Source organism: Lactuca virosa, chromosome 9, assembly GCF_052849685.1.
Source record: "Lactuca virosa cultivar CGN04683 chromosome 9, Lactuca_virosa_CGN04683_v6, whole genome shotgun sequence".
Classification (NCBI taxonomy): Eukaryota; Viridiplantae; Streptophyta; class Magnoliopsida; order Asterales; family Asteraceae; genus Lactuca; species Lactuca virosa.
The window spans coordinates 179,808,901-179,824,363 of NC_136434.1; the positions used below are offsets into that span (position 1 = coordinate 179,808,901).

Below are 15,463 nucleotides of genomic sequence, written 5' to 3' on the forward strand. Positions count from 1 at the left end.
AGAGATCGAAGGGGTAGGCCAGCACCCAGATATGCTTGACAGTTACTAGTTAAAAAGAGACCGAAGGGGTATGCCAGCTCCCAGATATGCTAGGCAGGTTACCAGTTGAAAGAGACCGAAGGGGTAGGTCGGCACCCATATATGTCTGACATTATGTGATTATATGGTATCCGGTATGATGGGGGAACTCACTAAGCTTTGTGCTTACAGTTTTCAGTTTTGGTTTCAGGTACTTCGTTTTCTAAGGAAAGGAGCCGGCGATCGTAGCACATCACACTATGTTTTCCGTACATGAGATCTTTGGGATTACACTTTGATATTGTTTTATGATAACATGTTTTGATTATTAACACTTTGGGTTTTGACACTAAATATTATTATGGATGTTTTTATACTGTTGGCTTTATAATAACTTAATTAAAAATGGAATTTTTGGTAATGAATTTTGGGATGTTACATTATGAACCTATAAACAAGATTTATCAATGATTCCAAGTCGTTATACTGATTGATCTACTTATGGGGATGATGTCTATGTTGTGATTTGGTGAGGTGTTTAAAGTGAGATTTCCAAACAGTATACTTCGTATACCAAACGGACCCTACCTCCGATATGATCCTACCTGGTTGTTCTTTACTTGATAGATCATGAAAGTAGACTTTGATTTAATGATGAATCTAGACTAATACTTAGTCGCAATAAATATTAGACTAATACTTAGCGATAATAATGCTAGATTACGTCAAAGGAAAATATAATTGCTAGAAGCGAAGCGCTGCTCGAATTTCGAGTCGTCACTTTAACAGGTGAGTGCATAGTTACTTTCATCTTACACGTAGATATAAAGTATGTAATATAAATTACGTGCTATGTGTGCATATTATCTGTGTTCTTGATATCTATGTTGGATGAACAAATTATACATGTTTTATTCAATTTAAAGTGTATACGTATTTTATACCTATAATTATGATGGGTAAAGATGGGTAGATTAGAGATGGGATGAGATGAGAGATGAAAGATGAGATATGAAAGATGATATAAATGATGAGTAGCCTTGACCCAAACGATGACCCAATCATCTAGCATCGTATAGATGACAACCACAAACTATTCTAGACAGTCCAGTGGAACACTAGCAGGCTCGCAACCTGTAGGTTAGGGCTGACAATTCTCGACACGACCCGCGACACGACAAAAAATAAATGGGTTTTGGTTGAGTTTTTCAACCCGCCAACCCGCTAACCCGCCAACCCGTTTATTAAACGGTAATATGTGGGTTTCTCAAAAAATAAACGGGTTGACCCGCCAACCCGTTTATATTTTTAATAAAAAAAATATTTTATTTTTAAATGTATTTATGTATCAAGTATTAATATTTAATAAGTATTATATAATATATACCATTGATTCGTAGACCATTTGATTGTTTTGACATTTTGACTCATGGTGGATGGCCTAAGGTCGTAAGTTGTAACCTGTAAGGCTAAGTCTGTAACATGTTTCTATGAATATTTTAAAATTTCATTTGGATGTTTAAGACTTAAATATCTAAAATTTGGATATGTTTGCATCAACCATCAAGAATTTATTCATGTTTAATTGTCAATTTTATTTATGGAATATGACCCACGAATCCAAATCTGACCCACGAACCCGTATAAATAAATGGGTTGGCGGGTCATATATGAGTTTATCTTCCAAACCCGCCAACCCGTGACCCCCCAACCTGTGACCTATATATTTAAATGGGTCGTGTTTGGGTTGGCATATTTTGACCCGCCAACCAGCCAAACCGCGACACGCCAACCCGAACACGACACGATTGGCAGGCCTACTGTAGGTGTTGTGAACGATGTGTTCACCAGATGTACTCTAAAAACCCTGACAACTATGGACTTAGTGTTTCATAAACAAACATTGGCAGCTATGGACTTGGCGCCTTAAAAATGAACGTTGGTAGCTATGGATTTGGTACCCTATAGATGAACATTGGCAGCTATGGACTTAGTGCCTAACAGATAACATCGACAACTATGGACTTAATGCATGTTAGATAAACCCTAGCAGCGATGGACTTCGTGCCTATTCCTTAGGATAATCCTTAGGAATAAATATTGAGGAATAGATGATTCTTAGGGAAGATACTTAAGAATAAAGAAGATAATGGGGATGGGTAATCGGGTTAATTGTTTGATGATTAAACATAATAATTATATTATTGTGGGTTGAAAACCCTATGTACTCACCAGGTTTCCCAATCTGACCCACTCAGTTTATTTGAATCAAAGGTGTCGATAGGAAGCTACATTACACTGAGAGATTAAAGGAGATGTAGATCACTAGTGTAAATGAATGTAAGGTTTGTTTATGCTTATGTTTCTGTATTGACGATGACATCCCAAAGTTTTAATATAAACAAAATACATTTATTCGGAAATGCTGTGATAATGTATTTATCATGTTTTTCTGAGAACAAATTCCACAACATTATTCTTTAAAAATGAATACTCTGATTTTCAAATAAGCATAAATAAAAATTTTAAAAAAATGACCGTGAGTTTGGGGATGTCACAATTTCTGCTGATATCTTCAAATTGTCATAACTTCCTCATCATATGTCCGTTTCCAACGAACCTTATATCCACAGAAAGGCGGCGAGAATCCATACGCTTCTAACAACACACCCAAGCTTTAAAACTTCCCGAACAAAACCCAAAATTCATAAAGGACCGAGTTATCAAATTAAGATTATACCCTTGGCATCCGAAGACACAATCGAACACTTGGATCACTTAAACCATAACACCCACATCCGAAAAGACCAAAACCTTTCTTCCCCAAGGCCCTAAACCTCATGACAACTGAAGATTGGGCCGCAACCCCAAATAATGAAACAAATCCGAAACCAAGTGTTACAATAATGATGTTTATATAGTGTCCACACTTGAAAATTAGGGTTTTCATTAAACCATGCGTACGCCCCGCGTACAAGGCTGTACGCCCGCGTATGCATCCGGAACCCCGTCCAAGCCTTCGCATGAGTACGCTAAACGTACCATTTGGTACGCCCCGCGTACTCGCTTTACAACTTGTAAGCTAAGCGTACCTTGTAGTACGCCCCGCGAACAACTCAAGGACTAAAATGCATAAATAAACTCAACAAGGATATAAGACTACCTTAAGAGCTTCACAACTTGGAAATTGACTCTACAACTTGAATACTTCACTAGTCTTTCTTCAATATCATTTTTTCTAAGTGTGAAATTTCTTTAACAACCTTATCAGATATCATGTTTTTATTTAAAACCAAATATATCTAGAACATCTAAACCATTTAGGCTTTGAAATAATTCAACATTGAATCATTATACCACCACTTACAAAGTTTGACACCAAAATATTTCTACACATCCATAAAATCTTGCGGATTGCCTTAACACATTAAAGCAAACTAGTTTCATAATTGTGAGATATCCATATCATAAATTCTCTTAAATTATAATCTACAGACACAACGCCAAATTCATTTTATCAATCATCGTGAAAGTCAATGAAATTGTGCATATACAAATAGACTAAACTATTTTCACGAATACCTTATGCAGATGTTTTAATGCATTCTTGTTGAAGTGTACAATTCCAACGGAATATTATTATAACCCATTACCCATGAATTCCACATAATAATCAAAATCCACGTATCTATTTCATAGAAGAAAAATTAAATATATATTTCTATTCATATATAGTGGACAACAACAATTCTTTCTTTTAATCTCGCATCTTAATTTTCACATTTGTATATAGGAAAAAAATAAAATGATACTTGAATTCTCTTCATAAAAAAATATGGATGTTATTCTTCATTTTCAATATGCTTATCTGGTTTATACCGTATATAGGAAGTTTTACTATTAAAATTTGAAAATCAAATCAAAGTTTAGGTCCGTGATTTGATTCAACTTCGAATCTAGGCCGGACATTTCTGCTCTCCGACTCTCGAAATTTCTCCAACTTTTGCCACCATTTCTCTAAAACCCTAAACCTCTTCATTCAAATCAATCGATTCAATTGCTTTCGTTTTCTCCAGTCTTCTTCCGTAATGTTTTCTCCAGGGACCAAGAAATCCAACTTCAGTTCTAGAAAGGATCGAACAGTTCGTGAGCATCCGCCTCCTGTAGGCAATGGTTCTCCGGTCACTCCTCCTATTGAGAATAGAAATCCGGTGACGGAAAATACTATTCCGGAGCGACCGAGTACCGGCACCCCCGCTCCCTGGGCATCTCGCTTGTCTGTACTTGCTAGGTAAACTTTTGAACTCAGTTGATTATATATTTGTGTAGATATTTTGGATGCTTTATCATCTGTAACTTTCGTAAGTTGCTAATTCCGCTTTGATCAAATATACACAAATAGAAGCCGATCGTAGAGAAACGACGCGCAATGCACTTCATGTGGAAACATTATGTTCGTTTTGGGATGACGTTGGATTGCTAGTTTTGGATAAATTGTGTCCATTCTCTTTGTTTACTCATTCGACTCACAATAGGTGACCTGATTTACTTCTAAGATTCTAGATCACTCTCTGATTTTGTGTTTTGCTTTGATAATAACGAATAGCTACATTAATCCTATTTTATGCATATATAATGGTAATTTTGGTGTCAAATCTGGATAGTTAGTGTGGAGGGAGTAATTTTATTAGCACACTGCATATTTATCTGAATCGAAGCTTGAGTACACCATGCATATGGAATTTGCTGCAATGAGTTTATATAACAAAAGCTTGTGAAGTAGAGCGAGATTTTACCTTGTTATACATCATATGCGAAATATAGGACTTAGGAGTCATGAAGTTTTCTGAATCATACTTAAATCTAGGGTTTAACGTACAAATACTTGATAGAGTTCATCTCTAAATGCTCTTTAAGCATCAATGTATATGCATGTAAATGGTTCACATAGTGTACCGATGTTTACACTGTTTTTGTGTTCAATTACTGTTAGTTATAGAATCCGTGTTGCACATATAGTTACTAGTCTTTGTTTTGGACATATTTAGTGAATGTGATGATATTGATGGATTTTATATCACTTAGAATCCCAACTGCGAAGAAAAGTGACAAAGTGGATGATGTGGACCCCATTCAACCTGTATATGCTGGAGAAGTTCCACAAGTAGTTCGTGATGAACAAGCTAAAATGTTGCAGAAACGTGCTTCTGGTTAGTAAACACTACACTTTGTTTCCACCTTCTTAAAAATCTATTATGTGGTTTCATAAGATATCATGTTCACCTCATTTTGACAGGTGATACAAACAACTATGGTGGAATGGACAAAGGAACCTCTCTAGCATGGATCATATGTGGAAGCAGGCTTTTCATCTGGAGCTACCTATCATCAGCAGCTTCAAGAAAGTGTATCACTCTGGAACTTCCTTCAAGCATTCTAGAAGATGGAGATATCAACAAGAATTTAACTAGTCCTTGGTTGCTTTGTTTTCTTGAGTGGGATCACACACAAAAGGTTCACCAACAAAGAACTTCTACTGGTGTTCTTTTATGCAATAGGAAAACTCGAGCCCTTATATATTGGCCCAACATTTATTCTTCCATTCCTTCAGTCATTCATATTGATCGATCGAACTCAAATTCCTACAACTCTTTGATTGCTTCAGCTATACTCGAGAAGCAAAATTCCTGCATTGCCCTTGCGTGTAGCTCTCAAGGTCTCTGTAAATTCATCTGCACGCCAGCTGGCATTCATTGTCAAGAAACCATAACTGTTGGACAAATTCCTAGTCCGAAAGGGTATCCTAGGTCATTAATATGGCATACACCCTATCTGAAAGAGTCAAAAAGGAGGCTCCTTTTGTTAACAGATCATGAAATACAGTGTTTTTCTGTGGATCTTTTTCAAGATTTTACTATGTCAAAGATGTGGGCCCATGAGATAGTAGGAGATGATGGTGATGTTGGTATACAAAAAGGGTTAGCAGGGCAAAAGAAAATCTGGCCACTTGACATGCAAATAGACAATAATGGGAAAGTCATAACTGTTCTTGTTGCCACTTTTTGTAAAGACAGAGCCACAAGTTCAAGCTACACAGAATACTCTCTTCTCACAATGCAATACAAATCCGGTTTTGAAACATATGAAAAAGTTTTGGAGAAAAGATCACCCATTGAAGTGATAATCCCAAAAGCAAGAGTAGAAGATGAAGACTTTTTATTCTCCATGAGGTTAAAAGTTGGTGGCAAACCTTCCGGATCTTCAGTTATACTTTCAGGTGATGGAACTGCAACAGTCACACGATACTCACGAAACACCAGCCGTCTTTACAAATTTGATTTGCCATATGATGCTGGGAAAGTTCTAGATGCTTCTGTCTTCCCTTCTGAAGATGGTGAAGATGGTGCTTGGGGTGTTCTCACCGCGACAGCTGGTGTGTGGGCCATCCCTGAAAAGGCTGTTTTGCTTGGTGGTGTTGAGCCACCTGAAAGAAGCTTATCGCGTAAAGGAAGCTCTAAAGAAGGTTCTACACACTTCTCAAATTTTGCTCCTAGAAGGGCGAGTTCCGAAGCACGGGACACCGGAGATAGACAGCGGGCGGCGGTGTTTGCCGGAGTTACTCACCGGACCGCCGAAGATGAAGAGTCTGAAGCTTTGTTGACTCAGTATTTTCATGGTTTTCTTCAATCTGGTAAAGTTGAAGGTGTGAATGATACACTTCAAAAGAAAGGTGTGTTTGAAAGAGATGGAGAGATAAATGTGTTTTCTAGGGTTAGCAAATCAATTGTTGACACATTGGCAAAACATTGGACAACTACTAGAGGGACAGAGATTGTGGCTTTAGGTGTTGTGTCTACACAGCTTTTAGATAAACAGAAAAAACATCAAAAGTTTCTTCAGTTTCTTGCTCTTTCTAAATGCCATGAAGGGTTATCTTCTCAACAGAGTATGATTCCTGAATCCTGAATCCTGAATCCTGAATCCTGATCATTTTTGGTTACTAATTAGTAATAACTATCACTCATCATTTTTAATTTCATCTTGTAACAGGGAAATCATTACAGATCATAATGGAACATGGTGAAAAGCTTGCTTCCATGATTCAACTCAGGGAGCTCCAGAACATGATTAGGAACCAGAGCTCAACCGGAATCATGTATTCTGATTCCGATTCCGGTTCCATCAACGAGCTTTCCGGTTCCATTTGGGATCTGATTCAGTTAGTCGGTGAGAAATCCCGCCAAAATACAGTTCTTTTAATGGATAGAGACAACGCAGAAGTGTTCTACAGTAAAGTGTCTGAATTAGAACAAGTATTCCATTGTTTGGAAACAAAATTAAGTCTTATAATAAATGAAGAGATGCCATTCCCTTTTCAAATCCAAAGAGCATGTGAATTGTCAACCATGTGTGTCACAATACTAACTACAGCAATGAACTATAAGGATGAGAATCACATATGGTACCCCTCACCAGAAGGATTAACCCCATGGTATTGTCAAACTGTTGTAAGATCCGGGATGTGGACTCTTGCATCTTTCATGCTTCATTTGTTAAATGACATGGGTACCCTTGATAGATCTTCAAAGCTGGAGTTCCATTCTCATTTTGAAGTGTTTGTTAAAGTTTTACTCGAGGCATATTCAGGTGCTGTTACAGCTAAAGTTGAACGTGAAGAAGAACATGGTGGTTTATTGGAAGAGTATTGGAATAGAAGAGACACACTTCTTAATTCACTTTATCAACAAGTCAAAGGCTTTACTCAGGTAAAAAGTTAGTCCAAATTATGGTTAATATTTGAAACAATCACTGATACTATTTGTGTTGTTAGGGTTTGGTGAAAGAACAAGAACAAGAACAAAACAATGAGATTTCTCAAAAACTTTCGTCTAATTTACTGGCGATTGCTAAAAGACATGAAGGATATCAGACTCTTTGGAATTTGTGCTTTGATCATAATGATTTGGAACTACTCAGATCTCTAATGGTATGTATGTAGACAAGTTAACTTAACACACGTTTTTATTTATTTGTTTAATTTGATTTTTTTTTTTTTTTTTTTTTTTTTTTTAAAATGCAGCATGATAGCATGGGTCCAAAAGGAGGGTTTAGTAACTTTGTATTCAAACAAATGTACAACAACAAACAGTTCTCCAAACTCATGAGACTTGGTGAAGAGTTTCCAGAAGAATTAACTATCTTTTTAAAAGATCATCAAGATCTCCTTTGGCTTCATGAAATATTCCTACATCAATTCCCTTCAGCTTCCGAAACCCTTCACGCCCTTTCACTTTCAAATATTGACAATTCCACCCCTGAAGTCAACCAACCAACTTTGACCGACAGAAGGCGTCTCCTTAACCTCTCAAAGATAGCTTCCATGGCAGGAAACAACGGTGATTATGATTACAACACAAAATTGAAACGGATTGATGCCGATTTAAGACTCCTGAAATTGCAGCAAGAAATACTGAAACTCCTTCCGGAAGAAAAAGACGAAATCGCCCATAAGCTTCTCCCATCGGCGGACCTCATCCACCTATGCCTCGGGATCCAAAACAAGGAGCTTGCGTTATACCCTTTTGAAGTATTCGCGTGGAGCAGCGTATCGTTTCTCAAGGGCAATACGGGTATTTTGGAAGAGTGTTGGAAAAATGCTGCGAATCAAGACGATTGGGAGGCTATAAATGAAATGTGTGTGACAAAGGGGTTGAGTGATGAGGAAGTAATGGAGGTTTTGAAAGATACGACGCTTTTTGAGGCGTCGCGAAAGTGTTATGGAAGTGAGAGTTGTTGTTTTGAAAGTGGAGGATTTGAAGATGTGATGCCTTTAAGACAAGATGGGGTTGAAGGGGCTTCTGTTGAAGGGATATTGATGCAACATAGGAGTTTTCCTGATGCGGATAAGTTGATGGTGATGGCGATTATGTTGGGGAGTGTTGTGGGTGAGAATGATGATGATGGTGGAGTGGGTGATGCAATGTGTGATTGATTGATTGATTGTTTAGAGAGTTAAAAAAGTTAGTTTGTTTTTTATACTGTTGGGTAAGATGTAATTTTGATTGATGGCGTTTTTTTTTTACTGTTGAAGGTGAAAAGTTGTAACAAAACGGTAAAATGACGTGGCTAATAGCAAAACGGAGTAGAATTTTAAAAGTAAATTTTTTTTTTCTTGCAATTTTGGTTTTTATTTCGGGGTAAAATGTACTTTAATAAAAAAATAAAAGGTATTTTGGGTAATATATATTTGTTAACTAAATGTTTTTAAATATAAGTATGGAGATAATTATAACGTTTCTTTGACACTAGAAAGGTTTTACGGTTCTATATATACATTCTTCGGAGGATGAGTTCTTTTGTCAGGATGCTACATGATTGTGGTAAATCTTTTGACACCTCTGTGTTACTATAACGTTGATGAACAAATTATGGTATGTAAAGAAATGATGACCGTGTGGATATGAATGAGGTGAAACAAGTGATTTTTCTTCATAGAAAAGATGATTCGAATGATGGAGTAAGACAACACAATTAGGGCTGTAAACGAACTGAACGTTCAGCGAACTGTTCATGAGCTGTTTGGCGGGAAGTTCGTTTATGTTCGTTTATTTAATAAACGAACGAACATGAACACAAATTATCGTTCGTTTAGTTAAACGAACGAACATGAACAATGGTCTCGTTCGTTCAATTATGTTCGTGAACGTTCGTTTATGTTCGTTCATATAAGTTCATTTTTTGTTCACATATGTTTAATTGTGTTTGATTATATTAGTGTATTATATGTTAATTTATGTTTATATATCTTCAATTATGTTTTTTTTATCTGTGTTCATTTATGTTTGTTTGTTTATGTTCGTTTAACATGTTCACGAACATAAACGAACGAACATGAACAATGTAATTTGTTAAATGAACGAACATGAACAAGAAAACTTGTTCGTTTGTCCGTTCGTGTTCGTTTATTTGTTCGACTAACTTAAACGAACGAACATGAACAAGCTCCGTTCGTGTTCGGTTCGTTTACAACCCTAAACACAATAGTTCTTGTTGATGAATCTTTGGTTAAAGAATGACATAGTCCATATGAAACTGTCCAAGAAAGGCCCGAATACCTGTCCAGCCCATTACGTGATGCTCGTGACATGATTCATGAACTCTATCTTATGGGATAAAATCAACATATAATAAAATCAACATATAATGCTGACTAGTGTTTATCTTTAGAAGAATTAAAATCCTATATAAATCCTAGTTCGTGACCTTCAGTGCCTTGATTCGAATCAATAAATGCTCTTTTCGCGAGTTGACAATCAAGTAAGGTTTACATATTTTTCTGTAAAAACTCGTCGTTGAAGATTAAACTTTAGTGGCGGATTACATATGCATAACATGTGACTTTGGTTGGGTAGCTTGATTCATTCAGCTTTTTGCGATTTTTGAAACAATTACTTAATACATGTTCTTTACATGTTATTGGATTTATGGATACATGAAACGACAAGATTTTTAGGGAGAGTCGTATGCGTTTGGAGCATATTTTTGATTTAGTTATTGCAATGTCTTTTCCTTGGGTTATGTCTCGGTGTACTACGTTTAAAGGTTTTTTGGTCGGATTGACTTAAAGAACCAAAGCTCATTCCATGTATCATATGAAGAGGCTCATTCATTGCTAGTCTTTATTATGATCACTAAAATATTTGGGTTGTTTCAAACAATAAAAAGAATATTAAGTTTATATTGCTGTAACATATCATTCAAATGAATTGGAAGATGTTATAATACATTGACAACTAAAAATAGCCTCTTAATTTCGCTTTTCTAAAAGTTGCATGATGTACGAAAAAGAAAATAAAAAATAAGAGAAAAATACAAATATAACCTTTTTTTAATAAATGATTTTGCAAGTTTAGCAAAAATTAACATTAGCCATCAAAATCACAAGTGATTATGGTCACCTGTTATTTCACCATTCTCACTGCGATTTCGGCCCTTTTTAAACCCAATAGTCTATAGGTATAAAAAGCTAAGTTTCAAGACCGGTCATTGTTGATATCACATATGACATAGAACGACCTGCGATTTCCTCCTACCCCTGTGATTTCATGTGCTTTTTAATTTTTTTTTTTTTTCATTTTTAGAATAAATTTCCCAATAAAAGTATGACATTTGACTATGATTTCAGATATTTTGACTACAATTTTGTACGATTTATATAAAATGTAGAGTATGAGTTCTATTGACTATAATTTCAATGTTTTTTTCTTTTGAACAAAAAATGTATGAATTCTAATGAGTATTGCGTTGTGGCTTGCACTGTGGGAAATGAAAGATTGTTAATCATCAACTGAGATTTTCATCAAATATTAATTTATTGAATTTTATATTTGGTGACAAAGAAGAGCGGGTTGCTAGATAAATAAGAAATTAGTTTGTTTTTCCAACATCTTAAAAAATAATGTAATAAACATAGTTGATGATGGTGATGTTAGTCACTTAATCAGTGTAATTCAAAATGTTGGAAGAAACCGTATGCATGTGTATCTGATTGAAGGTGATGGTGATAACCAATACAACAGAGTTCAATAATACTCATGAGAGCTGTCTATCAATGTTTAAGACTTTCTATTATGTTATTTCTTTTTATTATGTATAAGCAAGTTACTTTATGTAACCATTGTTAGTTTCTAATGTTTAAGACTTTATTATATATCATGATAGTATGTATAATGAAAAATGCACCTAATAAATAAAATTTCACAATAAAACGTTTAAAAATGTCATTACTTAAGATCTTGTACGCTTAATGAACTTTCTGTTAGTTTTGGGAACACACGTTGCCGAAACTTCGATGAAGCTTTTGTATAATATTAAAGAATTTTCTAATATCTTTTGATGTTTATGGATACCAACCGAAATAAAACCTCGTATTCAAACAGATTTCCTCTGCTCCATATCACGTCTTGTATATATCTACTTGAAAATTTAATCTTTTTTTTTATTGTGTCTAATTCTATTGTTTCATTGGGGCACATATGATGGAGGAACATTCCATGAAGAAGCAACTCGTTCCTTGTCACTATGGGTACGTTCAAAAAGTGTCCAACTGCAGTCGTCTGAAATAAATCACAACACACACCTTCTAATCTAGTTAAAGAAAAGTTTTTCCGAACCTTTAATGTTTACGGTTGTACTAACACTTTTGTTCAAATGCTAAAAAAATCTTATACTATATATCATGCTTTAAAAATATTGTAACAATATATCGAATATGACATGTCATTTATGATTGTACAAGGCACTAATGCATGTGGTATGCATTAATAACTTATACCGTTTTAAAGCAAATCATGGGTGAAGGAGATCACAAGTGTACAAGTCATAATGCACGAAATACAAGTAACTAAAGCACGGAATCGCATGTCACATTCCTCACTTGCGATTTCCTCACAAAATTTTCCTAAATGTGCTATTTTTTACGCAAAACTAATAAAACGCTTTTCCTACTCTGTTCCGAGTTCATTAAAGGAAATACAAATAAAATAAAAGGAGAGAAAAGAAACCAAAAGGGATGATCTTTTTCTTTCTTTACAATTTCTCCCAATTTGGCAGGACATTTTATAAAGAAGATTAATATAAATCTTCTTTTTCTTTCCACTAACTAAACTCCGCAGCAATAATTTATTTATAAATCCTCCCGTTCCTTTTATTTTTCCTCCTTAAATGAAACTCTGGAGCAATATGTAAATACATGAAATGATTGAAATCGAATAAAACAAGATAATTTACAAAGTTATTGGAGGGTAAACCTTTTCGAGTCATTAGAATGTTGGGTGTGGGCAACGGTTATGAAGTTAAATATTACCACCTCATATTTTAACATGTTATAACATAAAGTGAGGGTGATATTCCCATGTTATAACATGGTGTTAAAAGGAGAGAGAAAAAAAAAAGAAATAAATGATTTGATTGGATGTTGCTTCTCGTGCTTGTCACCACATTTCATAACACCACAACTCATAACTTGAGGCTCGGGTGGTGTTCCAGCCATTACCACAACATTGAGGTGCCTCCACGTAGGCAAAAACGTCGCTTCACGGCCCATACCGAATAATCTTACACAGAGTGACTGAAAGTATGAAAATTAGGGTAGATTTCTAATTTTAGGTTTTAAATACTATGTGACTATGTATCGAAATCACAACCCATTTTCTGAAATCAAAGGTGAGAGGCATGAAATCACACGTGGGTACCTATAATTTTGATGGCTATTTTTAAAAAATATTAACTTTTTGCTAAAACTTGAAAAGTCATTAGGCTAATTTTGTGATTTTTTCAAAAAATAATACAAGGTACAATGATTTGTTTCTATTACATTTTATCAGTTACTCCAAGATAGTTTGATATTGCAAATTATAGAATTTTTTTTTAGCATCTTTGCGAAATAATGAATTCATACGGAATATCATATGAAATGCAAGAGTTTCCCGACAAAACAGCTTCATCTTGTAATATTGCACAACAGTTATCGAATTTACAAAGGATTCAATTGCACTCATTTTCCGGGCACAAAGTTGGTAGCATAAGCCCAAGCATTGTTAGCAACCGGGTCAGCAAGATGGTCAAACAAATTCTCAATCGGACCCTTCCCTGTAACAATAGCTTGAACAAAAAACCCAAACATAGAAAACATCGCCAATCTTCCATTTTTAAGCTCTTTAACCTTCAATTCAGCAAAAGCTTCCGGGTCATCAGCCAACCCAAGCGGGTCAAAAGACCCACCCGGATAAATCTTGTCAAGCCCTTCACCAAGTGGGCCTCCACCAACCCGGTATCCTTCAATGAGTCCCATGAGGACAACTTGAGATGCCCAGATAGCAAGAATGCTCTGTGCATGGATCAAATTAGGGTTTCCAAGATAGTCAAGACCACCTTCTGAAAAGATTTGGGAACCCGCCTTGAACCAGACAGCTTCACCGAATGTGACACCGTTTTTGGAGAGAAGCTCGGGGAAGACGCACCCGAGTGCACCGAGCATGGCCCACCGAGAGTGAATCACTTCGAGCTCACGGTTCTTGGCAAATGTCTCCGGGTCAGCTGAGAGTCCAGCGGTGTCCCACCCGTAGTCACCGGGGAATTCACCGGTCAAGTATGATGGGGTTTGCTCGGAGAATGGGCCCAAATACTTTGGACGATCTGGTCCATACCTGTTTAAAGATGGTAATTACAGTTAGTTCTAGTAGCGATATATGAATTTGGAAACAAGAAGAACATCGATTTGTGAGTTTTACCAAATGCTTTGTGGCGCACTTTTGACTGTGCGGCGCATGGTGAAGCGACCACCATTGAAGCTGCCAGTCTTCCTGACGAGCTCGTTCTGTGGCTTCAAGGCCTGTTGGCCGGCGAATGCTGACTGTTGGATTGCGGTGGTTGCCATTTCTTTGAGGGGTATGAAGAGGATGTGTGTAGATGGTAGAGGATTGGAGCCTTGGAGGGTTATATATGGAATTTACAATACTGATGGATTAGGATGAGTACACGTCAGCATCGTTTTATTGGTGTAGTGGATTTGGTTTCTGATTTTGAGGGTGAAATGGTTTCTTCTTTTGCCACGTGGGTCTCGAAATTCTCGTGCGTTGATTTGAGCCACAAATTAAAACGAGAAATAATAAAGCAAATTACAAATATGACCTGTTTAGCTATTATTTATTAAGGTTTATTATTTTTTTTGCGAGATTTGGCATTATTTCATTGTTGTATATAATTTTTGGTCCTTATATCGTTAAATTTAAAAAGAGTAAACATTATGAAAGGTCATGCGTTTATGCAATTTTGTTAGTTTCAGCAACATTGAACTTGATTGAACTCTATACAAGTTAATGAATTACCACGTCATGAATTTTACTTTACATTCAACTTTATCATTCTTTCAACTATATAAAGTTTAATAAAACATATTTAAGAAAGTTCAATGATCGTTGAACTTCAAAAACGACATCCAAGAATTGCCAAGTTTAATAGAATGCAAACCAGGCATTTCCAGTTTATTCAACCTTTCTATTAAACCACTAGTTGTGACATCTATGTATTACACTGGTTAATTTGAAAAAAAAAATTTAAATATAAATGTCAAAATATTTGAGAACTTTGAATTTATAAAAAAATAAAAAAAAATAATGAATTATTATAATGCAAATGCATGTTTTTTACCTTTTAAATTTAAACAAATAATTTAAATAAAGAAAAGAAACTAATGAGCTTTAATTTTAGGAATTTTGAAATTAAAATGTAAGTTTATTAATGAAATTGATATCCATTTATTACTACATTTATTGCAATTATTACATTAAAATATTATGTGAAATTTAATAAAATAGAAAAACTAATAAAATGACATGTGAAAAAAAAATTACTTCAAAATAACCATAAAATGATATTTGGCAAA

The 15,463-nt window shown here is 35.4% G+C and overlaps 2 protein-coding genes across 2 annotated transcripts; one reads left to right on the forward strand and one right to left on the reverse strand.

Moving 5' to 3' along the window:
• The first annotated feature begins 3,917 nt into the window (after positions 1 to 3,917).
• LOC145136599 (Nucleoporin, Nup133/Nup155-like protein) lies at positions 3,918 to 9,179 on the forward strand. Its single transcript, XM_079070710.1, has 6 exons — positions 3,918 to 4,309; positions 5,104 to 5,228; positions 5,315 to 6,964; positions 7,069 to 7,784; positions 7,850 to 8,005; positions 8,099 to 9,179. The coding sequence occupies exons 1-6, from the start codon at positions 4,107 to 4,109 to the stop codon at positions 9,008 to 9,010; spliced, it is 3,762 nt and encodes a 1,253-aa protein (XP_078926836.1). The 5' UTR covers positions 3,918 to 4,106; the 3' UTR covers positions 9,011 to 9,179.
• A 4,322-nt stretch (positions 9,180 to 13,501) lies between these two features.
• LOC145137165 (chlorophyll a-b binding protein 5, chloroplastic-like) lies at positions 13,502 to 14,497 on the reverse strand. The gene is made up of 2 exons (XM_079071302.1): positions 14,310 to 14,497; positions 13,502 to 14,225 (listed from the first exon to the last, which is right to left on the reverse strand). Exons 1-2 carry the CDS (start codon positions 14,453 to 14,455, stop codon positions 13,574 to 13,576), a joined length of 798 nt encoding a protein of 265 aa, XP_078927428.1. The 5' UTR covers positions 14,456 to 14,497; the 3' UTR covers positions 13,502 to 13,573.
• Positions 14,498 to 15,463: the final 966 nt, after the last annotated feature.

Bases quoted from the DNA above. Each gene is read 5' to 3' on its own strand.
- LOC145136599 (XM_079070710.1), top strand. From the start codon at position 4,107: ATGTTTTCTCCAGGGACCAAGAAATCCAACTTCAGTTCTAGAAAGGAT. The intron at 4,310-5,103 runs GTAAACTTTTGA...TATATCACTTAG, and splicing joins CGCTTGTCTGTACTTGCTAG to AATCCCAACTGCGAAGAAAA. The intron at 5,229-5,314 runs GTTAGTAAACAC...TCATTTTGACAG, and splicing joins GTTGCAGAAACGTGCTTCTG to GTGATACAAACAACTATGGT.
- LOC145137165 (XM_079071302.1), bottom strand. From the start codon at position 14,455: ATGGCAACCACCGCAATCCAACAGTCAGCATTCGCCGGCCAACAGGCC. The intron at 14,226-14,309 runs GTAAAACTCACA...ATCTTTAAACAG, and splicing joins AGTGCGCCACAAAGCATTTG to GTATGGACCAGATCGTCCAA.